Source organism: Elephantulus edwardii, unplaced genomic scaffold (assembly GCF_000299155.1).
Source record: "Elephantulus edwardii isolate Elephantulus edwardi_28Jun2011 unplaced genomic scaffold, EleEdw1.0 scaffold00041, whole genome shotgun sequence".
In the NCBI taxonomy this organism is placed as follows: Eukaryota; Metazoa; Chordata; class Mammalia; order Macroscelidea; family Macroscelididae; genus Elephantulus; species Elephantulus edwardii.
The window spans coordinates 13,848,453-13,872,531 of NW_006399791.1; the positions used below are offsets into that span (position 1 = coordinate 13,848,453).

Here is a 24,079-nt window from a genome sequence, read left to right on the forward strand (position 1 = left end):
TAGAAAGAGAATTGATGCCTTTGAGCTGTGGTGCTAGGGAAGAGTGTTGAATATACCATGGACTGCTAGAAGAACAAACAGGTTTGTTCGTCTGACATATTTTGGACATGTTGCAAGGAGGGATTGGTCCTTGGAGAGGGACATCATGTTTGGCAGAGTGGAGGGGCGGCAAAGGAGAGGAAGACCTTTGATGAAATGGATCAATTCTGTGACTAGAGAGGTGGGAATAAGTGCATTTGAGATGGCTAGGTTGGCACAGGATAGAAGAGTGTATAGAACTCTTGTACCTAGGGTCACTATGAGTCGCAAGCAACTCGATGGTGCATAACAACAACACATATTGTGGAATTTTACTTAAGCATAAAGAGAGTTAAACTTTTGGTACATACAACATACATGAGCCTGGAAAAGATGCACTTAAATTCATCTTTAGCAAATCAGAACCAACTCATACCTGACCCTCCAGTGGGTTTTCTGAAACAGTAAGTTGCATTGGAGGAGACTGACCATCCTTCTTTGTCAGCACCCCTGGTGGATTTGAACTACCAGAGAGTCACCACCATTGAACAGTTCCTCACAGATGCTCTGTTAGAGCTCCAAAAAAGGTATTATAAGTGAAATAATTCATTCACAAAAGGACAACTACTATATAAGTTATGTAATTATGTTTATATAAACTGTCTAGACTATGCAAATATATAGAGATAAAAGTTTGCTAGTGGCTAGTAGGGGCTGGGTTAGGAAAAAGATGAAGAGAAGAAGACTTAAGGGACATCTAACTTCTGTTAAAGGTGTTGAAACAAATTTGAAATAGTTGGCAGTGATGACTGAACAACATAGTAAATATAAATTAATGCCACAGAGTGGTAGATGTAATTATGTTGAAATATAAGTATTTTGTTACATATATACTGACTACAGCTTAAAAAAAATAAATAAAACACTTTTATTGTGAAATTTAGAAGACAGAGAATTGTGAAAGTACATTTCTTGACAGTTTATAGGCACACACCTTCTGGCCTGACACGTCTTCCTCCAAACTGGGGCATATATGTGCCAAAAACTTTTCTTTGCTCTATCTGAAAATCAAGTTACTGAGCTTGAGCCTAGGGATAAAAGAACCTGTCACCATCCCTGATTTCCTATTATTCTATGACAGAAACACATTTGAATATCCCATTGTGGGTTCCCCCAGCACCTGTTGTTGTTAAGTGCCGTCTAGTCACTTGCGACTCATAGCGACCCTATATACAACAGCCCTAAACTCCACTCCGTCCTGTGCCAACCACACTGTCTCTGACACTCCCATCCCAATTATCCCAGTCACTGAATCAATCCACCTCATAGAGGGCCTTCCTCTCCTGCACTGTCCCTCCACCCTCCCAAGCATGATGTCCCTCTCCAAGGACCGGTCTCTCCTCACAACATGTCCAAGGTATGTTAGACGGAGCCTCAGAATCCTCGCCTCCAAGAAGCCACCTGGTTTAACCCTTTCCAGGACAAATCTGTTTGTTTTCCTAGCAGTCCATGGTATTCTCAATACTCTTCTCCAGCACCACAGCTCAAAGGCATCAATTCTACTTCTATCCTCCTTGGTCACTGTCCAACTTTCTGATGCACAACAAGTCATTGCAAAGACCATAGCCTCTATCAGATGCACCTTAGTCTCCAGAGAGACACCATTGCTCTTGAGTACTTTGGAGAGGTCCCTAACAGCAGACTTTCCCATGGCAATGCGCCTTTTAATTTCCTGGCTGCTGGTGCCAAGACTGTTGACTATGGAGCCAAGCAAACTAAAGCTGTGTACAATCTCAATCTCTTCACCATCCATCCTGATGGTGAGAGTCTTTGTCTTCTTGACATTGAGCCTCAATCCATATTGTAGGCTGCAGTCCTTGACACTCTGCAGTCCTTGACACTCTGCAGCAGGCGCTTCAGGTCCTCTTCAGTTTCAGCAAGCAGGGTTGTGTCATCCGCATAATGCAGGAAATCGTCCACCAATCTTGACCCCACATTTCTCCTCATAGAGCCCAGCTTCCTGGATAATCTGCTCTGCATATAGGTTGAAAAGGTATGGAGATAGGATGCATCCCCGGCGTACGCCCATCCCAATTTTGAACCATGCAGTGTTCCCTTGCTCTGTTCTGACGACTGCCTCCTGGTCCAAGTATAAGTTTCGCATTAGAATGATCAAGTGTTCTGGGATTCCCATTCTTCTCAGAGTCAGCCATAGTTTGTTATGATCTACACAGTCAAATGCCTTTGCATAGTCAATGAAACACAGATAGACATTCCTCTGGTATTCCCTGCTTTCAGCCAAGATCCATCTAACATCAGCTACAATATCTCTAGTACCATGACCCCTTCTAACTCAGCCTGGACTTCTGGTAGTTCTCTGTTGATGTGCTGTTCCAGTCATTTTTGGATAATCGTCAGTAAAATCTTGCTTGCATGTGAAATCAGTGAAATTGTTCTGTAGTTTCCACACTCAGTTGGGTCACCTTTCTTTGGAATGGGAACAAATATCGATCTCTTCCAGTCAGTTGGCCAAGTGGTCGTTCTCCAGATTTCTTGGCACAACTTGGTGAGCACATCCAGGGCAGCATCTGTTAACTGAAATACGTCAATTGGTATACCATCTATTCCAAGAGCCTTATTTTTTGCCATTTCCTTCAAAGCAGCCTGAACTTCTTCTTTCATCACCATAGGCTCTTGCTCATATGTTGTTTCATGAAATTCTTCTGTGTCTTCTAATTCCTTTCGATACAGTGACTCAGTATATTCCTTCCATCTTCTTTTAATACTTCCGGGATCATTTAACATTCTGCCGAAAGCATCCTTGATTATAGCAACTTGAGGTTTGAATTTGTTCTTCAGTTCCTTGAGCTTAAGATATGCTGAGTGAGTTCGGCCCTTTTGATTTTCTGACTCCAACTCCTTGCACATTTCATTGTAATACTTTGCTTTGTCATCCCGTGTTGCCTTTTGAAATCTTCTATTCAACTCTTTAGTATCTTGAATTCTTCCCTGTGCTTTGGCTTCTCTGTGCTCCAGTACAATTTTCAGAGTATGTTCTGACATCCATTTTGGTCTTTTTTTCCTCTTCTGTCTTTGCAATGACCATTTGCACTCTTCCTGGGTAATACCCTTGATATTCTCTCACAACTCATCTGGCCTTCGCTCATTAGTGTTCAAAGCCTCAAACCTGTTCCTAAAATGGTTCTGAAATTCAGGTGGGATAGACGCACCTACCTTTCCCTATATGTCTTGCTAATGTTAGGTGCTATTGAGTGGACTGTAATTCACAGCAATTCTATGAACAAAAGCTTGGAAACTTTTCCTACCCTGTACCCGTGTCATGATCTCTGACATGCACAAGCCCATTGGCACACTCACCATGTCTACTCATTTTGTTGAGGGTCTTCTCCTCTACCACCGATCCTCTACTATTTCCAGCATGATGTCTCTTTTCAAGGACTAGTCCCTCTTGACGGTGTGCTCAAAGCAGATGAGATGATATCATAATGTATTCAGTACAGTATAGTCCTATATCCTCAAATGACAACTTAAATCCCCTCAAACAAAATTATAAACAGATTTATAGGTTATAATTACAGTATATTGGAAGGCAATAGTGATTCTTTGGTAACATTATTGCCTTCTCTATGGAAGATTCAGGTTCAATTACAAGCTAATACTTCGTTATTGCAACCAACATTCATCTGTTAATGCATAGTTGTATTTTACTATGTTGCTAGACAGGATTCAGCAGAGCTTCCAAATGAAGGTAGACTAGGAGGAAAAGCCTGGAAATCTACTTCTACAAGTAGTCAATGAAATGTCGCCGGATCCAGTAGTCTCATTTATAATCAATTATGGAGATGGTACAGAACATGACACCAGTTTCTTCTGTTGCATGCGAGTTGTCGTGAATTGAGGGCTTACTTAACCCCTGCTAACAAGGACGACTGGCCACTGCTCTCATTGCCATGAAGTTGGAACTGACTCATAACTGACCTTATAGTAGGTTCCCAAGGCTGTAAATCTCTTGGTAGGAGACTGCCCACCTTTCTGGCATGCAAGCACTGGTGGATTCAAACCACCTGAAAGGTATGCTCCAGTTAGACCTTAACCCATGCCATTTTGTGTTATCCTAGCAACAGCCAGCCCACTGTGTGGATGAATTAACAAAATCTTAGACTAGTTTAAATAATTTGCAAAGCATCACAAGGCTAATGAATAGCAAATACAGGATTGAAACTCAGATTAGTCTGGCTGTAAAGCGTTTTTATTCTTTCAACTATACAATTCTTTCTTCCAAAAGGAATATATTATCATCTCCATCCTAGGGTGTTTCAGCTTCTTAAAGCCCAAGAGTGCACATTTCCCTTTGTCAAAGATGAAGAACCAATTTTGATACTTCAGAGAAAAGTAGCAAACAAATTGCAGCGAGAAGTACATTCTGAGCAATATTTTCCCCACACGCACTCTGCCCATTAAGCTTTTGCCTGGCCTGTCAGTGCTGAGACAGCTGTGCAGGCTTTTCCGGGAAATGCGTTCCTCAAGGCCGCATTATAATGTAAAATGCACCCGGACACCATGAGATATAATTCCACCTTTGAGCATTTACAATATTGGCTTACTTGTTCATTGTGTGTTCCGTTTTATTGGGGGAAAGAGAGAGAAGGGAAGAGCGGAAAATCATTCTTGTGTGTCCTAGGAATACATGAAAAACATGGGTTATTTTTTTTCTGTCCTTCTGCTTCCTTCATGGCTTCCATAACTAAAGCATAAAAGAAAGACAATTTAATGTTTTTTTTTGGTTTTTTTAGATTTATGAAATAAAGGATGAGGGTAAGAGAAGCTGGCAGACCTCCCTATGTTTCTCTTGTCCTAGCTTCTCCCAACTAGGCAACCTAAGGCTTTGGTTATTCTGGAGAAAAGAGAATACTGGATACCAGTGTAAACCTCAAGGACAGAGCCTGCTCACACAGCTTTGCAGGATCACATTAATATCACATATTTCCTCTGTGAGCACAGGAATACAAACTTCAAAAAGGGGTGTCTCCACCCAGCATGCCATCTGGCTCTTGATACTTTCTCCAGATTTCCCCAAAGTTCTGCAGTTTCTCCCAAAGCTAATACTCTAGTAACAGGAGACGTCGCACAGAAGCAGATGGTAACTCAGAAAGCATGCACGCTGCATATGCTCTACCTTTTATTCTCTTTGAGACTTCCCTCTTAAAGAGGTGTCACTCTACTGCACACGCACATTCCATTTACACTTAACTGAACAACAAGTGCTAGTCAATTACGCCACCTGCAATGAAATGGTCAATTGAAATACAATGAGTCTGGGACAACCAATCAAAATATACAACGGAAGTTCCCTGTAGGCATGAACAGGTGAGCACACACTTTTACTGCAGGTAAAAGCACATTAAATGTAGTACCTCACCACTGTATGTATACCTATCAAGAATGGAGACTGGGCTTGCGTATAGACTTAAATAACGCATACCTCTTCTATTGTTGTGTTGCAGAGGTTTCTTTTGGCTTGGACCTCCATTCTTATCAGATTTCCTACTGTCTTGTACACTGGAAGTCATAGCACAGGCGCATTTAGCCTACGCAAATTCAATCTTCCTCTTCTCAGTCTTTGAACTGACAAAGAGTACTGAATATCCCATAAACTGCCGAATGAATAAACAAGTCTGTCTTGGAGGAAGTAAAACCAGGTTGCTTCTTAGAGACAAGCAGAGTGAAACTTCATCAGATATACTTTGGGTATGTTGGCAAGAGGCACCAATTCTTAGGAAAAGATATCACACTGGAAAAAATAGATGGTCAGCAAAAGAAAGAAAGACTCTTCAAAAAATATGCATTAACACCACGACTACAATTGGCCTGAGCATAGCAGCATGGTATAGTTTAGAGCAGGACTGGCATCTGGTGTTCATAGAGTGTCTAGGAGTCCTAGTCAGCTCCATAGTACCTAAAAACTACTCAACTGCAGGAGAGAGCCAAAGAGAGAGAAAAAGAAGAAAGTCAGATCCTCATTCCAACTAAACTCAGAATTTAGGATGTGAACGACCTTCAAATGGAAGGAGAAATGAATAGGCTAATTCTTAGCCTTTGGGCTCACATAGGCCCAGAACTCAGTGATTTAAATGAAATAAAATGTATGTGATTGGTAGTTTTTCCTGTCTTAAATCTGCCTTCTCACCAACCTCTCCATCTCCTGGCACACACAGGATACATTCACTACTCACTATAGCTTATTGGCATGGTGGGGCTGGTTCTCCTGAGCAAGGACTAAAAATTCCCCACTGAGAAACCAACTTCACTAGAATTTCTGCAAATTGCTAGGAATTCAGAAAAACAGGGCATCATCTTGTCTAGAATGTTGCTTTCAGCCCAGTGTCTCAGTTAAAGGATAATCAGTTACAACCCTTGTATGGAATTAAACTCTGACTGAACCTTAAGCAAACGTCAGGCTTCACCACTGAAGTCTCATGGCGGCCGTATTGTGGCAGGAGCTGTCGAGGAGACAACTCAGCCTCCAGCACGACTTCATTCCTCGGAGGCCATTATAATTTTCCTCAGTTCTTTTTCATAGAGAAATGTCTGATAAATCTCTAAAGCAAAACATTAGGCTTGCTACATTTCGATTTGTCCAGGCAAGAGTCAAATTCTGTCAACAAGTTATGTTTGCTTCCTCGGTTATGGTCTGGCTATGCTGCAGGACGAGTGTGAGTTAGAAACATTAAACCTTCAGGAAAGTGTAAATTGTCCCTGATGTGTTGCTTTTGGTGCAGTTGATTGGATTATGACTCCAGCCATCCCATGTAATGAAGTAAAACTGTCCTCTAGGATTTACTTGGCTGTCATTGGCTCCAGAACAGATCATCAGGTCTTTTCCTCAGGACCCACTGGATGATTTTGAACCACTAACCTTACAGTTAGAAGACAAGCATTTAACTACTGCACCAAGGCTTCTTTCCCACCCATTTGTAAATGCTGTTAGGCACCAAAAAGTTATTTCCAACTCATAATAACCTCATGTACAAGATACAACTGAACAAAACATCATCTTCTCTTTTTATTTTTTGCGTTTCTCTTCAACCTTCAAGTCTTAAGTATTTCCTGTCTCAGAAAGCCTATCCTGATGTCATCTTTTCCCAATGTTCTTATCTCTCTGCACTCTGGACACTACATGGGAGGGATTGTGTATTCATTTGTGTATCATTGTGCTTGGTATAATCTGCGGACAAAAGGTAAAGAATGAACTTAAGACTCTTGTCATTAGGTGCTGTCCAGTCAACCATGGTTCCAGCAACTCTATGAACGGCATACCTAAACCCTGCCCTCACTTTCACCACCCACACAATCCCTGATATTCTCAAGCCCATTGCTCCAGCACCTGTGCAAATCGATTTGCTTGAGGGTGGAATAGTAATTTATATGCTTAATATATTTTCTCTCTAATCCTAATGATATACTTTCAAAGCAAGTAGTATTAAATACATTTGCCAAATGAGGAATTTGAGAGTCACAGATAGTAAGCAATTTGGTCAAATATACAACAATTTGAGGAGCAGGACGCAAATCCTGCTTCAAGCTTCAAAATAAATAATTTTTTTTAATTATATCATTTGCTGGAAATAACTAAGACAAAATTCTTCATTCAACTAATTAAGTAGGAATTTGAAGTTTTGATCTTCATAAATCATGTCTGTCTATTAGCATAGTCTGACGTAACAGAAGAAAACAAAATAAATAATTCAAGTGAGGATTTCAACAAAGTTATGAAAATGATCCTTATTACTATGATTCTAAAAAATAATTTCCCCTTATTAATAGTTACCAGCATTCCTTGGACTGAAATGTTACCAGACATGGTTCAAACTTTCCTACATATTTTATTTCATTGCAGTTAATCATCAGTATTTAATCTTAATTTGATCTTCAGAACAACTATATGATGCTACTATTTTCTCCATTTTACATATAAGATAGGTAAGAGAGAGGTCAGAAAAAAATTTCCCAATCTCACACTGTTGTTAGTGAAATGTCTCTTCCAAGAGCCTTCTACTCCTGTTGTTGAAAATAAAAATCTACTGTCAGTTCCACCTGATTCTAGTTAGCTCCTCACTATAGTCCAAAAAGGTGACAGTTCAAATCCACCAACAGATCCACAGGAGACAGGTATAGCAGGTTGCTTCTATAAAAAGTAAAGCCTTCAAAATACTGTGGGGGAGGTCTACCTGAGGTCACTCTGAATCCTAGGCGAATGGAGGGCAGTGGGTTAGATAAGTCCTCCAGGATTAGTGACAGAACCAGCTGCATCCATCCAGCTACTGCACAGTTAAAAAGCTCCTCTTTGCCTTTCCATTCCCTGAACTATTTATCTCGGGAAGGATCTGCACTTTTATAATCATAAAGCCTTCAATGAAGCAAGGAGCAAAGTACACAAATGCATAGTTATGAACTCAATCTATTTCCATTTGTACTTAAGAAATATGCTGGGAAGTCATTCTTTTTTTTTTTCACTGTGTGCATGAAGTAAGCGAATGCCCAGCTAGAGAGTGAATTAGATAATCTTATAATGACGGTGGCTCTGTTTAACAAGGGGGCATCATTTCACTTAACAGGGTCTAATAAGGCAGAACAGCCAAGTCGCCAGGCTTCCCTGTGTCTGCGGCTTTCCTAACATCCTCTGTAACACCAAATCTCTCTCCTGAGATCCCATAGAAGGATGCGTGATGGCAAAGCTCGTGTATGACATTCATCTTCATGAGTGAGCTGCTTCGTCTCTTCTCGTGAATGGAGATAAATGTCAGAAGAGATCAGCCACTGTGTATTACATGGCCACTCTAAGCGTGCAGCTACCCTCCCTCTGCCTTTCAGCACCAAAATTATGCTGACACCGGAACTGGTAGAGAACTCAGAAAGGTGTGAGGCTGTGTACCTCAGAGGGAGAGACAGACTAGAGGGAAATAAATAAAGCAGAAATGAAAACTGCCCTTGCTTCCTTTGATGAAAGCCGTGGGCAGACGAGCATGTTGTTAAAGTACTTTCCTCTCAGGATCTGTTCTTGATTCTAACCTACTGTTCTTCAAGGTGGGTGGGAGGGGTCCTAGAAGGGACAGAGGAATGAAAGAAAGGTACTCTGATATAGGGGTGAGGTAAGACAATCAACTGAACACAGGAGGAAATTACTAGTATATATCCTCAAATTAAAATTTGCAAAGAGAAATACCATTTGACCCAGCAATTCCACTACTGGGAATATACCCCAAAGAAGCCATAATAGCAATGCCACCCAAGCAGATACATGCACACCTATGTTTATTGCGGCTTTGTTCACAATAGCAAAAAGTTGGAAACAACCTAAGTGCCCATCAACAAACGAATGGATAGAGAAGCTGTGGTATATTCACACAATAGACTACTATGCAGCATCAAAAAACAAGGAGCTCATGCAATATTATACAAAAGGGGTGACCCTGCAGGACATTATGCTGAGTGAAATATCTCAGTCACAAAAGGACAAATAATGTATAGTGCCGCTGTTGTAAAATAAGACTGATATCGGGGTTGTGGGAGACTGAGAAAGATGAGATAAATAATGTATACTTCATTGAAACAGATGAGAGAAAGAACTGTTTAAAAGGGATATATGATTAGGTATTATTGTCATGACAGGAGTCCATAACGAAGGCTGCATAGTGGAGTGGACTTGGGGGGGAGAAATTGTATAACAATGAAAGGATTTTTCTTTTACTTTTCAAAGAGAAGAGCGAACTGGGGAGGAGGTTGGGCAGGGAGAAAAGTGCAACAACGAATGAATGGACATCCAAAGTCTCTGCAAACTTTCATTAAAATTAATTAAAAAAATAAGGAAAAAAATAGCAGACAAATAAGTAAATGTGATTTTCTTTTTAAAAAAAGGCATTAAGCTACCAGAGTTTAATATGAAGCTTGGCACGGGTGACCTCACACAGTCCACGCTAACTCCTTGCTAAGCCAGCTTGTTCACAGACAACACAATAAAATGTCACTGGTCTCGTATTAACCTAAAATGAAAACAATTACAAAAGAAATTAGATTACAGTGCAGTAATCTCATGCTTTCATCTCGGTTGTATTCAAGTCTGGAATATGAAAAATACCTTATAATATACGTCTTTGGTATCGGTATGTCTAAGTGTCCAATTGCTGCATTCAAGGTTTCCTGAGGGAGCTGTGAGAATAACTAATACCCTCTTTCCTTCTTTGAATTTAACTTCAGCAAGATAATTAAGTTTGCAGATGCCTACTGTAGCGGATTTATAGATTCTTTTACCCAAACTAAACTTCATAATGTAGACAGCCATTCTAAGAGAGTTCTGTTTAAAAGCTATGTTGTTTCTGTGAGCTGAACCAAACTCAATTTACAGTACGTCCGTCTACAGGGGAACACAATGTTGTCCATTCCTGCATCATTTATAGATTTGACTACTGTGACGCACAGGGGTTTCAGTGGCTAATGTTTGGACATTTGTTTTTAGGTGATGTCGAGTTGACTACAACCCACAGAAGCAGTGGGAACAGCAGATCTGTACTCTGCCCGGTGCTGTGTCATCCTCACCGTTTCTGAAATACTTGAGTCCGGGATTTTCTCTGTCATCCATATCATTCTGGAAATGCCATTGTAAGTGGTTCATCATCCTGGCAACATGTAAACTTCTGTGGACAGGTGGTGGCTACCCACGAGGTGCTTTGACTGGTAAGCAACCTTAGATCTATTCCAGAGAAGGGAGGAAGGAAAGAATTCTACCATTGAATTGCCACTACCTCTTTCTTAGAAAGACAACACAGAGAATCATGTTAAGGTTTAAGAATAAATGACCTCAAAATAAGTGGCAGAGCAGATATGGCCCACCTCCTATCCATGTTCTTGTCATTGTTGTGAGGTCCCATCGAATCGAGTCCGGCTCGTAGCTACTCGATGTAACATATATGAACAGTGTCATATCCTGTGCCATCCTCACACTTCCTGACATTTGAGAGCCATTTGCAGTAGTCACTGTGTCAATCCATCTTGTTGAGGGTCTTTTTCTTTTTCTGATCCTTTACCTTTCCATGTACAATGTCTTTCTTGAAGAAAAAAAGCCTCTTCCAGGTTATGCCTGAAGTATGTAGGTGAAGATTTATCATCTTTGCCTCCAAGAAGCAATCTGGCTGCACTTTCTCCAAGATATATTTGTTTGTTCTCTCAGCAGTGCAAGAGATATGCAATATCCTTTTCCAACACCATAGTTTAAAGGCATGAATTCTTCTTTCCTCTTTATTCATTTTCTAGCTCTCAGCAGCATAGCAAGCAATGGTAAAAAAACATGGCCTAAACAAGCACACCTTCATCCTCAAACTAACATCATTGCCCTTCCATATGATAGAAAGGTCTCTGACTGCAGACTTCCCAGTGCAGTATGTCTTCTGATCTCCTGAATGCTAGTACCAAGGATGTTGATTGTGGATCCAAGTAAGATGAAATCATTGGCAACGTCAGTCTTTTCTCCATCTGTCATGATGCTGCCTATCTGTCTAGTGGTGGGAATTTTTGTTTTCTTGATGTTGAGATACAGTCCATATTGAAGGCTGCATTCCTTGATCTTCAGCAGCAAGTCTTGGATTTTTTTTGAGCATTCTTTGATCTTCTACCTCCTATCCTTAGTACTGGCTCATTTTTAACAATTATCATTTGTATGAAAATAATAAAGTAAATATGAGAAGTTAACCAGATTGCTTTAAATTATATAACAAACAATTAAAAATGCTGAAACTGTATTTATAATGGTGAACTTCAACCAAAAAGCATAGTGTACTTTGAAGTATATGCTATTAATAGTTGTTGTTATTGTTGATTGCCTTCAACTTGAACACAATTCATAGCAACCCTATGATGTTATAACAATTAGGTCACAATTAGGTCACACTTAGATTCATTCATTGTCATTGAGTCTGAAACCAACTTACAGCTAAACCTTCATTGGATTTTTAAGGCTGTAAATTACACGGGAGGAAACTGTCAATCTTTCTCCAAAGGATCTGCTGGTGGGTTCAAACTGACAGAGTGCAGGCTTTGGGTTAGAAGTGCAACTCCTCACGGACTAGGCCAACAGAACTCCCATGCAACAATTGTCTTTGTTGTGTGCCTGCGAGTGGAAACCAGCCCATTGTTGACTCTCCAGGCACTTTTCAGAGGCAGTAAATCATTGGAAGAGATTACTCATCCTTCTCCTATGAAGCAGCTGGTGAATTTGAACCACATGCCTTCTGGACTGCAGTGGTTTCTCACTACAGTCCACTCCCTGCATAATAATTAGGTTGTGGTAGTTGTTATTATGTGCCATTGAGTCACCTGTAACTCATAGCAGCCCTATGTACAACAGCTTTATGAACCCTGCCCAGTCCTGAGCCAGTCTCACTGACTCTGACACACCAGCCTCCCATTGCCCCAGTTACTGTATCAATCCACCTCATCTATAATCTTCCTCTCCTGTGCTGTCCCTCCACCCTTCTGAGCATGATGTTATTCTCCAAGGATCAGTCCTTCCTGGCCACATGCCTAAAGTATGTGAGACAGACTTTGAAAATCCTAACCTCCAAGGAGAAACTTCATTTCACCCTCTCCAAGACAGAGTTTTCTTGGTGGTCCATGGAATGTTCAAGACTCTTCTGAGCTTTACAACTTAGAGGCATCAATTCTTCTTCTGTAATCCTTAGTCATTGCCCAGCTCTCTGATGCATAGTAAGTTAATTGCAAAGAACATGGTCTGGATCTGGTGCACCTTAGTATCTAGACTGACAGCATTATTTCTTTAATCTCTTTCTCATAATAAAAAAAAATTACAAATGTTGTACATTGTATAACGTAAGTCATATATTAACTAGCAATGGGTTTATGAAACCCAGCTGTAAATTACATTGTAAACATATATGCAAAAGATATCTTTTATTGATAGCGGTGTGCAATCAAAATAATTTGGTTATCACTCTTCTATCTGATGGCAATTAGTCCTAAAAAGCAACTGTTCGCCTCCCTAATTGAGCAATCCTGTTGTTGTTGTTTTGTAACATTGAGTCAGAACTCACCCAGAGTTGACCCTCCAGTGGGTTTTCAGAGGCAGTTAACCATACAGGAGGAGACTGCCCATCCTTCTCCCACAGAACAGGTAGTCGATTTGAACCGTAAGCCTTCAGGATTGCAGTGTAGCTTCTTGTTACTAGGCCACCAGTGCTCTAATTAAGCATTATCACTGTATGTTCTGAAGGAAATGTAAATTCCTTTATTTGTTAATATCCTTTCTATGTCTGAGCACATGTGTGTGTGTGGGGGGGGTGTTAACTCAATGCCATTAGTCTAGTTCCGAGTGATATCACTCTCTATTGATTTTTCTAAGACTAAATTTTAACAGGAGGAGACTGCTCATCTTTCTCCCTGGGAACTTGGAGACCCTTCTAGATGGGTTCTAGATGCTGGACCTCTGAGTTAAAAGTGCAAATAATAAAAAAAGTGCCACTCACTACAGATTGCCCCACCAGAGCTCATTGTCTTTGCTGTTAGATGACATCAGGTCACATTCTAACTCACAGCAACCTCTCTGTACAATGGAATGAAACACTGCCCAGCTCTGTGTCTTCATCGCTATTGCTGCTGCGGCCACTGGGTCAGCCTATCTCGTTGAAGGTCTTCCTTTTCTTTGTAGACTCTCCACTTTGCCAAGCATAGACATAGGGGACATACACACACTGCACTCAAAACGGCTCCCTCCACAATGAGCTCCTTGGCACCATCTTTAAAATGTGATAGTAACTGGGAGTTTGACAGCATAATAGAACTGGAAATACTGAATATCTGAGGCCATACAGGAGACAAAGAAACAACATTGTAAATTTCTTGTAGATTAATATACTAGAGAGACTAAAGACAGGGGGGAAACAAAGCAATCTTCTAAAGCAAATCAACTCAACGACTGAGATGGGTAAATAGAAAGATACTGTTTAATTAGAAAAAGGCATTTTACAACAGGGAGAGGTGTTCTGATTTACGGGTGAATAAAGATACGCATATCTATCCTGTTTTTAGATCACATTATTGGAAATAAGTTAACATAATGTGATGAATAATTTTAAAACAAATTGCATTACCATGTAGCAATCTTATCCATTCATCTCTGTTGTATTCATTGCTGGAATAGGAAAAATGAATTGCATTATACATTTGTGGTTTTCATCTTTCCCTCTGTTGTTCTTTAATCACATAACAATTGTCTTGTTAATGAGTCTAAAAGCTATTAACGCTGGCTTTCCTTGGGCCAAAGCTTCGCTTCTGAATATGTGGCTTCTTCCTTCCTTTGCAGAATCCTGATCCCCAGAAGCTCTCTTCTTATTTGCCATTTATGAGAAAAGTAGCTTCCAAGGAAAACTATACCCACCCATTAGTTATATTGTTACAGACCATTTAGTCAGAACCGAATCATAGCTAGCCATTTAGTCAGAACCGAATCATAGCTAGCCATTTAGTCAGAACCGAATCATAGCTAGCCTTCCAACAGGTTTTCAGAGTCATTAAATTGCAGGAGAGGAGAATGCTCATCTTTGAGTTTGGAAAAGGGTGCAAAAAACATCATGTTCACCCATTCTCTTACTAACTGCCAGACCAAAACCCGCTCAGAGCAGGGTTTCCACACTTTTGAGGGATTGTTATTTTCATCATTTTTTTACTTTTCTTTCATTTTTGTTGTTGTAAAGATGTGTGAGTATGTGTGTGTGTTTACACACACACACACACACACACACACACATATTCCATTGGGCCAATTGGCAACACCATGACTGATGGAGAAGAGAATGAGGTTGTTAACACAGCTTGCTCAGCTCCACAATCAACAATCCTAACACCAACAGTCCGATAATCAAAAGACAAATTGCACTGGGGAAAATTAGTTGTCAGGAACCTCTCCACAATACTGAAAGGCAACAATGTCAGTCTAGAAACTAAGGTGAACCTCATATCCAGGCCATGGTTTTCACAATTACTTGCTATGCATCAGAGAGCTGGACAATGACTGAGGATGATCGAAGAATTGATGCCTTTGAGTTGTGGTGCTGGAGAAGAGTCTTGAACATACCACGGACGGACAAGAAAACAAATAGGTCTGTTTTGGAGAGGGTGAAACCAAGTCTCTCCTTGGAGGCTAGGATTCTGAATCTCAGTCTCACAGACTTTGGGTACATAGCCAGGAGAGATCGGTCCTTAGAGAATGACATCATGCTCAGAAAGGTGGAGGGACAGCCAGGAGAGGAAGACCCCAGATGAGATGGATTAATACAGTAACTGGGGCTATGGGGGTTGGTGTGTTGAAATCAGTGAGGCTAGCTCAGGACATGGCAAGTTTCAGAACTGCTGTATGTAGGGTCACTATGGGTCACAGGCAACTTCACGGCACATAACAACAACTATATCTACCTATCTATATATCTATTATCTATCTATCATCTAATCACAAAATTTGTCAATTTTACACTTTTAACATGTACAAATTTAATTACACCAATTACATATCATATAAACATCAACAATAACTTTTGCCAAATTCCTACCACTATAAACAAAAACTCAATGCTTCTAGAACTAAGACTCCCCTTCTTCACATCCCTGGTAACTACTAAAAAAAAGATAGTCTCCCTACTTTCAATGTCCATCCTTTGACCAGAGCGTGCTTGAATTTCTTCCTGACTCACTAAGATCCACATTTAGACATGTTTTTCCTGCAGTTTTGTGCACTCTCACAGAAGTGCTTCTCTCTTCTCTTGCGGCAGTTTTTATCCTAAACCTCTTTGGACCATAAAAGGGTCTTGAGAGTCTCAAGATAGGTAAGTCAGGGTTACTATTACTGAGGTGAGCAGAAAATTCATGTAGCTATAAGATTGTGTTATTTTTATAATAAATACAATTAAAATACTGCTCGTGTCTGTATTATAATATGTCAAGGGTTGAGGACTAACAACTGTTACTGTAGACTATCAGTCAGCCCAGCAATGAGTTTTGGATATTGTCATATTCTCAATGATGACTTTTGTCTCTTTATGTGATGGAGCAATAATAAAATGCTTTATCTTCCCATCTACCAATGCTCTTATTGCACAGTCTTAGGAGAAAAAAAAAATCCGAAGAATACATATTCTCTTTCTTTTTTATGTTGTTGTTGTTGTTATGTGCCGTCGAGTCGTTTGCGACTCATAGCAACTCCATGTACAACTGCCCTAAACCCTGCTCTATCCTGTGCCATTCGCACTGCCTCTGACACTCCCATCCCGATTACCCCAGTCACTGAATCAATCCATCTCATAGAGGGTCTTCCCTCTTGTGCCGTCCCTCCACCCTCCCAAACATGATGTCCCTCTCCAAGGACCTCTCCCTCCTTGCAACATGCCCAAAGTATGTCAGATGAAGCCCCAGAATCCTTGCCTCCAAGGAGTAGCTAACATTTTTAAACTTTAGAATATCTAATAGCACCTGTTTCAGTTGCTTCCTATAATTTCAGAAAGATACAACACTTAACTTTTTCAAAGTTAGTAATTCTGTCTTTATTCAGTGGAATAAAAAAAAAATCCTAGTGCTGAACTAATAATTAATTGATATGCTCTACTTGTCGTAATAATTCTACTTTTTTTTCCTATAAATACATATTTTATTTTTTATCAAAAGAAAATGCACACATAGTAATCTCTGAGTCTGGGAACCTTTTCTCTCATCAAAAGATATAGATAATTTAATTTTCCTTTTAATATTACAGGATAAATTGATGAAACTGGCTACACATCAAAGACTGAAAAAATTCTGCAAAACTTTTCTTTTTGTGTTTTTCTCATCCTGATGTAGAGGAAAAACTATCAAAATGTATTTACTACCTATTCTCTATGTCTTTAGGAGACAATATTTCTACAAATTAAAAAACATATTGCGATGGGAAAGTCTGCTGTTAGAGACCTCTCTAAAGTACTCAAGAGCAATGGTGTCACTCTGGAGACTAACGTGCACATGGTCCATGGTCTTTGTAATCACTTGCTAAGCATGAAAGAGTTGAACAATGACTAGGGAGAATAGAGGAAGAATTGATGCCTTTGAGCTATGTGTTGGAGAAGAGTATTATACTTGGACTAGGAGGCAGTTGTCAGAACAGAGCAAGGGAACACTGCATGGTTCAAAATTGGGAAGGGCATACACCAGGGATGCATTCTATCTCCATACCTTTTCAACCTATATGCAGAACAGATTATCCGGGAGGCTGGGCTCTATGAGGAGAAGTGTGGGGTCAAGATTGGTGGATGATTTATCAACAATCTGCGTTATGCGGATGACACAACCCTGCTTGCTGAAACTGAAAAGGACCTGAACCGCCTGCTGAAGAGCATCAAGGACTGCACCCTACAATATGGATTGAGGCTCAATGTCAAGAAGACAAGAATTCTCACCACTGGACCAATTGGCAGCATCAGGATGGATGGTGAAGAGATTGTGATTGTACACAGCTTTAGTTTGCTTGGCTACATAGTCAACAGTCTTGGCACCAGGAGCCAGGAAATTAAAAGGCACATTGCCATGGGAAAGTCTGCTGTTAGGGACCTCTCCAAAGTACTCAAGAGCAATGGTGTCTCTTTGGAGACTAAGGTGCGTCTGATACAGGCCATGGTCTTCACAATCACCTTTTATGCATCAGAGAGTTGGACAATGACCAAGGAGGATAGAAGAATTGATGCCTTTGAGTTGTGGTGCTGGAGAAGAGTACTGAGAATACCATGGACTGCTAGGAAAACAAACAGATTTGTCCTGGAAAGGGTTAAACCGGGTGGCTCCTTGGAGGCAAGGATTCTGAGGCTCCATCTAACATACTTTGGACATGTTGTGAGGAGAAACTGGTCCTTGGAGAGGGACATCATGCTTGGGAGGGTGGAGGGACAGCGCAGGAGAGGAAGGCCCTCTATGAGGTGGAATGATTCAGTGACTGGGATAACTGGGATGGGAGTGTCAGAGACAATGCGATTGGCACAGGACAGAGCGGAGTTTAGGGCTGTTGTACATAGGGTCGCTATGAGTCGCAAGCGATTTGACGGCACATAACAACAACAACAACAACAACATTGAATATAGCACGGACTGTTAAGAAAACAAACGGGTTCATCCTTGAGAGGGTTAAACCAGGCTGTTCCTTGAGGCAAGGATGCTGAAGCTTCATCTGACATACTTTAAGCATGTTACAAGGAGGGACCAGTCCTTAGAGAAGGATGTCATGCTTGGGAGGGTGGAGGGACAGTGCAGGAGAGGAAGACTCTCTATGAGGTCGATTGATTTAGTGACTGGGGTAATGGGGGTAGATGTGTTAGAGACAGTGAGAGTGGTGTGGGACAGAGAAGGGTTTAGGGCTGTTGTCCATAGGGTCGCTGAGTCGCAAGTAAGTGATTCAATGGCACATGACAACAACAACAACAACAACAAAACATATTTGTATAAGTTATAATTATATTTCTCTCTTCATCTATCTATCTATCTATCTATCTATCTATCTATCTATCTATCTAAAATAGGTCAACAAGAGTCTTAGTTATGTGAGCTTCTTAAACATAACCAAATTCCCAGGCCCATTGTCTCTAAGGACATCAAGGTTAACTGGTGTGACATAGTCCATAAAGGCAATGTTCTGTATGCTACTTTTGTAAGTAGTGACCAGGCTGAAAACTTTCAAACAGTCACCAACAGTACAAATATTACTTTGTCTGGAACAACTGAATATGTGAAATTCAACCTCTTTCTGAAGACCAGAAGAACTTGGAAATAAGAAGACTAGATAGTGTGTAGCTACCACTCAGTAGCTAGAGATCTGAAAGAGATCACAATAGAAGGCTATAGACAGTGGGTGGTGGGGATGAAGAACAAAGTGAACTGAGAAATTGTGGTACATTCACACGATGGAATGCTACACAACACTCAGGAGCAATGATTTCAAAAAAAAAATCATAATTTTGGAGAGTCTGGAGAGCATTATACTGAGTGAACTCAGTCTCATAAGAACAAATACTTCATAAGACCATTATTGTAAAACAGGAGGATAACTAGTAAAACATGTATGGGGATCCAAGGAGGGAGATGGTGGGAGTAGAAGGGTAGGGATGAGTAGGAGGGAAATCACAGGGTTACACGACTTGGTGTTTGTAGGGAGGATGTAGGGGAAATGGGCAAGATCTGATGGGGACTTGAAAAGACTGGGTTATGATGCATAGTCCAGCGGTGACATAGTCCAATGGTTTTAATTTTATAAAACACAATGTATGGGAATGATTGTATCAAACATAATGTCAATAAAGGAAAGGGGGGGGAATCTGCATAATAAAGTTTTCAGTGATTAAAAAAAAAATCCAAACTCATAAAAATAGCCAAGCTTTCTGGTCTAATAGAGAATGGTGGAGGCCCATGACTATAATACTTAGTCATTCTTTGAGCTTGGAACTGCCCATGGTACAACTTGTAGCCAAAGAATAGACAGGGAGACAGGTCTATAGAGTGAACAGTAAATGGAGAATGGCACTCACTCCTAAGAACAATCAACCATATCAGATCAAAAGGGAAGCATTTGTTAAAGGATAAAGGTCAGAAGGAAGGGGTGGGATAGTAGAATCAAAGGACAAGAGAACCCTAAGGACGAGGCAGAAAGAGTGTTGATTGGGTTACTAAGTGAGTATAGTAAGTACTGTAACAAAATAGGTATGAACTGTCATATGAAAAACGAATCCACTCTGTGCACTTTGACTTAAATCTTAAAGCATATGCATCTAAGACTTTGTTTACTGGACCAGTGAATTTAAACATATACACATAGAGGTTATACAACCTCTGCGGTTGTATAAAGCTAGATGGACTAGCTTTTAGTCTATCAAAGGATATTTCTTGAGGTCTACTGTGGATGCCATTTGAAATACATACTAACACCTTTGAGGAGCAGAGGATCTGCCATCAGAGCCAAAGTGATGACAAGTATAACACAAGTAGACCGTTGTGATTTGCAGGATCAATGTGGAAAGCACGGAATTGAGACAGAATGAAAGGCTAGTGAGGAGGCTAGCAATACACTCACTTACCTATAATAACAGATTTCAAAGCCCGTCCGTACCCAGGTAGGTTTGCCGAGGAGAGCCTCCTTCACTGAATACATGGTTGGCTGCATCCCTGCACCAAATAAATGCAGAATTGAATCCATGAAGGAAAGAGAAAGGTTAGAGAGAATTGTTGTAGACTGAACATGGGGCCCCAAGAATATCCTGACCCTAATCACTAGAAACTGTGAATATTACACTATATGAGGGAGAAAAAGGATTTTGAAGATATTATAAAGTTCCTGTTGTTTGTTGTCCTTAAGTGCCACCAAGTTGAGTATGATTCAAAGTGACTTTATGAACGAAAGACCTGAACCCTGTCCTATCCTGTGTCATCCTTATCATCTCTGATATACTTGATCCTATTGCTACAGTCAATGTGTTAATCTATTCCATTGATAGTTTTCTTCTCTTTTGCTGACCCTCTACCTTTTAAACTGGGATGTCCTTTTCCAAGGAGTAGCCTCTCCTAACAACAAGCTCAAAGTATAAGAGACAAAGATTCATCATCCTTGCTTCTAAGGAGCACTCAGGCTGCACTTTCTCCAAAATGTATTTGTTCTTTTGACAGTGCATGAAGACATTCAGCACACTCCTCCAACACCCAACTAAAAGGCATCGAGCTTTCTCCTGTTGTCCTTATTCATCATCCATCTCTCAGATGCACAGCAGGTGACTGAAAAGACTAAGGCTTGAATCAGGTGCACTTTAGTCTTGAAGCTGATGTCACTGCTCTTCAGTACTTTGGAGAGTTCCCTGACAGATGACTTGTTCAGTGCCATATGTCTATTGATTTCTGTACTACTGGTACTTATGGTGTTGATTGTGGATCCATGCAAGGCCCTAGAGTCAGGAAAACCACCCTAGATTATTCTACCCATTCTACCTATGACGACCTTCTGACAGGTTTGAACTACCTACCAGTTGATTAGTAGCCCAACTCTTAATCTACTGATGGTCTCTAAAAGCAATCGCAAGTGTCCTTATAAGGGAAAGACTGAAGGGACTTTGAAAACATAGGAAAAAAGCAAAGTGACAGAAGCAGAAGAGAGTTTAGAAGATGCTACAAATTTAACTTTGAAGACAGAAGAAAGAAAGGGCCCAAAGCTAAGGCATGTATAAACTGTAAAAACCCAGGGAAGACTTTCCTTGGGGCCTGCGGAAGGAGCTTGGCCCTGCCAACAACTTGACTTTAGTTCAGTGAAACTGATGTTGGACTACCAGACATCAGATCTGTAAGCAAATGCATTTGTCTTTCTTTATGTCGTCATCTTTATAACACTGTTACAGCAACCATGAAAACCTATAGACACAGATCATATTTTCTCCTCCTACAACATCAAGGATAAAGAACTGTGCTGTGTTATTAACTCACGGCAGTGCTTCTCTGGCAATTTGAATCCACTAATGGCTTCTCACAAGAAAGATGGACCGTTTCTTTTCTAAAGCCACCAATAACCTACTGGAGGGTCAGCTATAAACCAGTTCCAACTAGACAGCAATGAGTGAGTGAGTGACACTATCAAGGGACTATTGAACAAGAATCGAAGAAAAGCTGTCTCCTGCGATAGACTATGAAGAGCTGGAAAAGGTATTCTTTATTCATGGTCATCCCATAAATTATTAAATCAACTGGACTTTCTTAGATTAGCTCAAAATAATGTGGTCAGTCTTTTGTCTCTTGTAAATCTCTTCCTGTATGCTCTAGACAGTCTACAGAATTTTAACTTTCTCTAGAATTTTTCTGAGAGAAGACTATCTCTATCATGTTACAAGCAGGAAAATGTATTTGCTAAAGTGGGGTGTAGGATCTAGAGAGAAGGATTTAATGACTCAGAGAACTTAAGATGGGCTTTGGAAGTCAAAGAAAAGTGGAATGTTACATATGGTACTAACTTTCTACTGTGGAATGAGGTTTTCCAAGTTCCTTTTTGTAGTAGCCACCACACCTGGCAAACAAAATGAGTCATGCAGCCTTCAAACCCCCAGGGGCCCAAGATGACATATAACAATAGTAAAAATAATAACTAATAAAAATAATAAAACAGTTAAAGCTAGAAGTGACATCATTTCTGGGGCTATACAGGTTATCCAGGTGGGCTCTGTCCCCTAAAAGCTCGTACCGTAGTTGAACTGGCTGTTGGGCTTCTCACAGTTGATGATGTTGAAACGATAAGGGACAGCAGCTCTCATACCGCTCACCTTGAAGTAGAACCACTGCTGGTGCTGGGTGCTATTCACATCAGCATTGAGCAACAAGTCATACTCAAACCTGGAAAGTCAAGAGTAGAGGGTTATCTGGAAGGCATTGAAGGTAGCATTCAGTTTTTAGAATCTACAGGCCGCGGGTTCTGGATTACAGATCTAAAATCCAAGATCTTGTCTGGCCAGTCGTTGTACACTAGGAGTGAAAACTGACCCATAGTTGTCTCTCCACTGAGTTTTCAGGAGAAGTAAATCACACAGGAGGAAATTGCTAATCTTTCTCCTCCAGGGCAGTGGGTGTATTTGAACCACAAAACTTAACAATGCAATTCCTTACCACTAAGCCACCAGACTTGGCTGATAGGTTAGAGTTATCACCTTTCTACCTCAGATGTCACATAACTTTCTATGATTTTGGGAACTGAACCCTAGAATTGCAAGAGAATAAATGTATCATGTTGTAAATGACTAGTTTTGTGCTAATTTGTTATAGAAAAGCTTTGGAAAATTGGGTTTTTTCTTGGTATTAGCAGATCAAGTCACACAACTATGTTGTAATGTTGTTAGGTACCATGTAGTCGACTATAACTTAGAGTAATCCTACAAACAACAGGTCTGAAATGTGCCCTATTCTGCTTCATTCTATAGCATGATATTTGTTCCTTTTGCATTATTATTAGAATGTAAAGAACATTCTGTTCAATGTATGTACATGATAGATTTCAGAGAAATTTTGGCCGCATCTGGACTGGATATGCGATTATGAATTATTTAAGGCTAGACATTACTCTTAATTCTCAATCTCTTCATAGAGACAATGGAAAGAGTGTCTAAACTTGTAGCACTATTTGTAAAGATTATCTATACAGTATATGTAAATCCCCTAGCAAAGCAGCAAATATGGATTAGGCTAGTAATGCAGGAGTTATCTGTGTTTTTTACTTTTCAATTGAGATATGTCTTAGATTCACTACAAGGCACAGTTTTGAAGTGTATACGATTAATTTGTTTATGCAGGAGAACACCTGTATAAATACTAATTGTTATAATCAAAGCATATGAGATTACTTGTTTTACATTCAATTATTATAATCAAGATACACAACATTACTTGTAATGAAGATGTGTAGCATTTCCAACAAACCACAGAGCTCTCCTGTGTCCCCTCCCTGGCAACCTATCTCCAAAGGTAATCACATTTCTTAGTCCCAGCAGCAGGAGTAAGAGAGCTCTTATGGCTTAATGGTAAGAGATTGAACTGCCAACTCAAAGGTACATGGTTCAAATCCACCAGTTGCTTTGTGGGAGAAAGATGGGCAAACTCCTCCCGTGTCATCTACAGATTCTAAAAATCTGCTGGAGGGTCAGCAATTGGTCAGTTCTAACTCGATAGTACATAGCAATAACAAACCAAACACCAGCAGAATTAGGCAAGGAAAATAAGACCTTTCTAAATGCTCACTTCCACTCACTCTCCAGTTTGCAATAACATCAGCGTGGCGTTAGTATTGGTGGAAGATCTATCAACAATCTGCGTTATACAAATGACACAACCTTGCTCACTGAAACTGAGGAGGACCTCATGCACTTACTGCAGAGGGTCAAGGACTGCAGCTTTCAGTATGGACTGAGGCTCAATGTCAAGAAGACAAAGATTCTCACCACTGGACCAATCA

At 40.3% G+C, this 24,079-nt stretch overlaps 1 protein-coding gene across 1 annotated transcript in view; it reads right to left on the minus strand.

Moving 5' to 3' along the window:
- The window catches only part of AGBL1 (ATP/GTP binding protein-like 1), a 1,027,235-nt gene that overhangs the window by 761,211 nt on the left and 241,945 nt on the right, over positions 1-24,079 (minus strand). Inside the window, 2 exon segments of the mRNA XM_006885234.1 lie at positions 20,184-20,271; positions 22,322-22,470. Of these exon segments, the coding sequence (XP_006885296.1) occupies positions 20,184-20,271; positions 22,322-22,470 (237 nt within the window).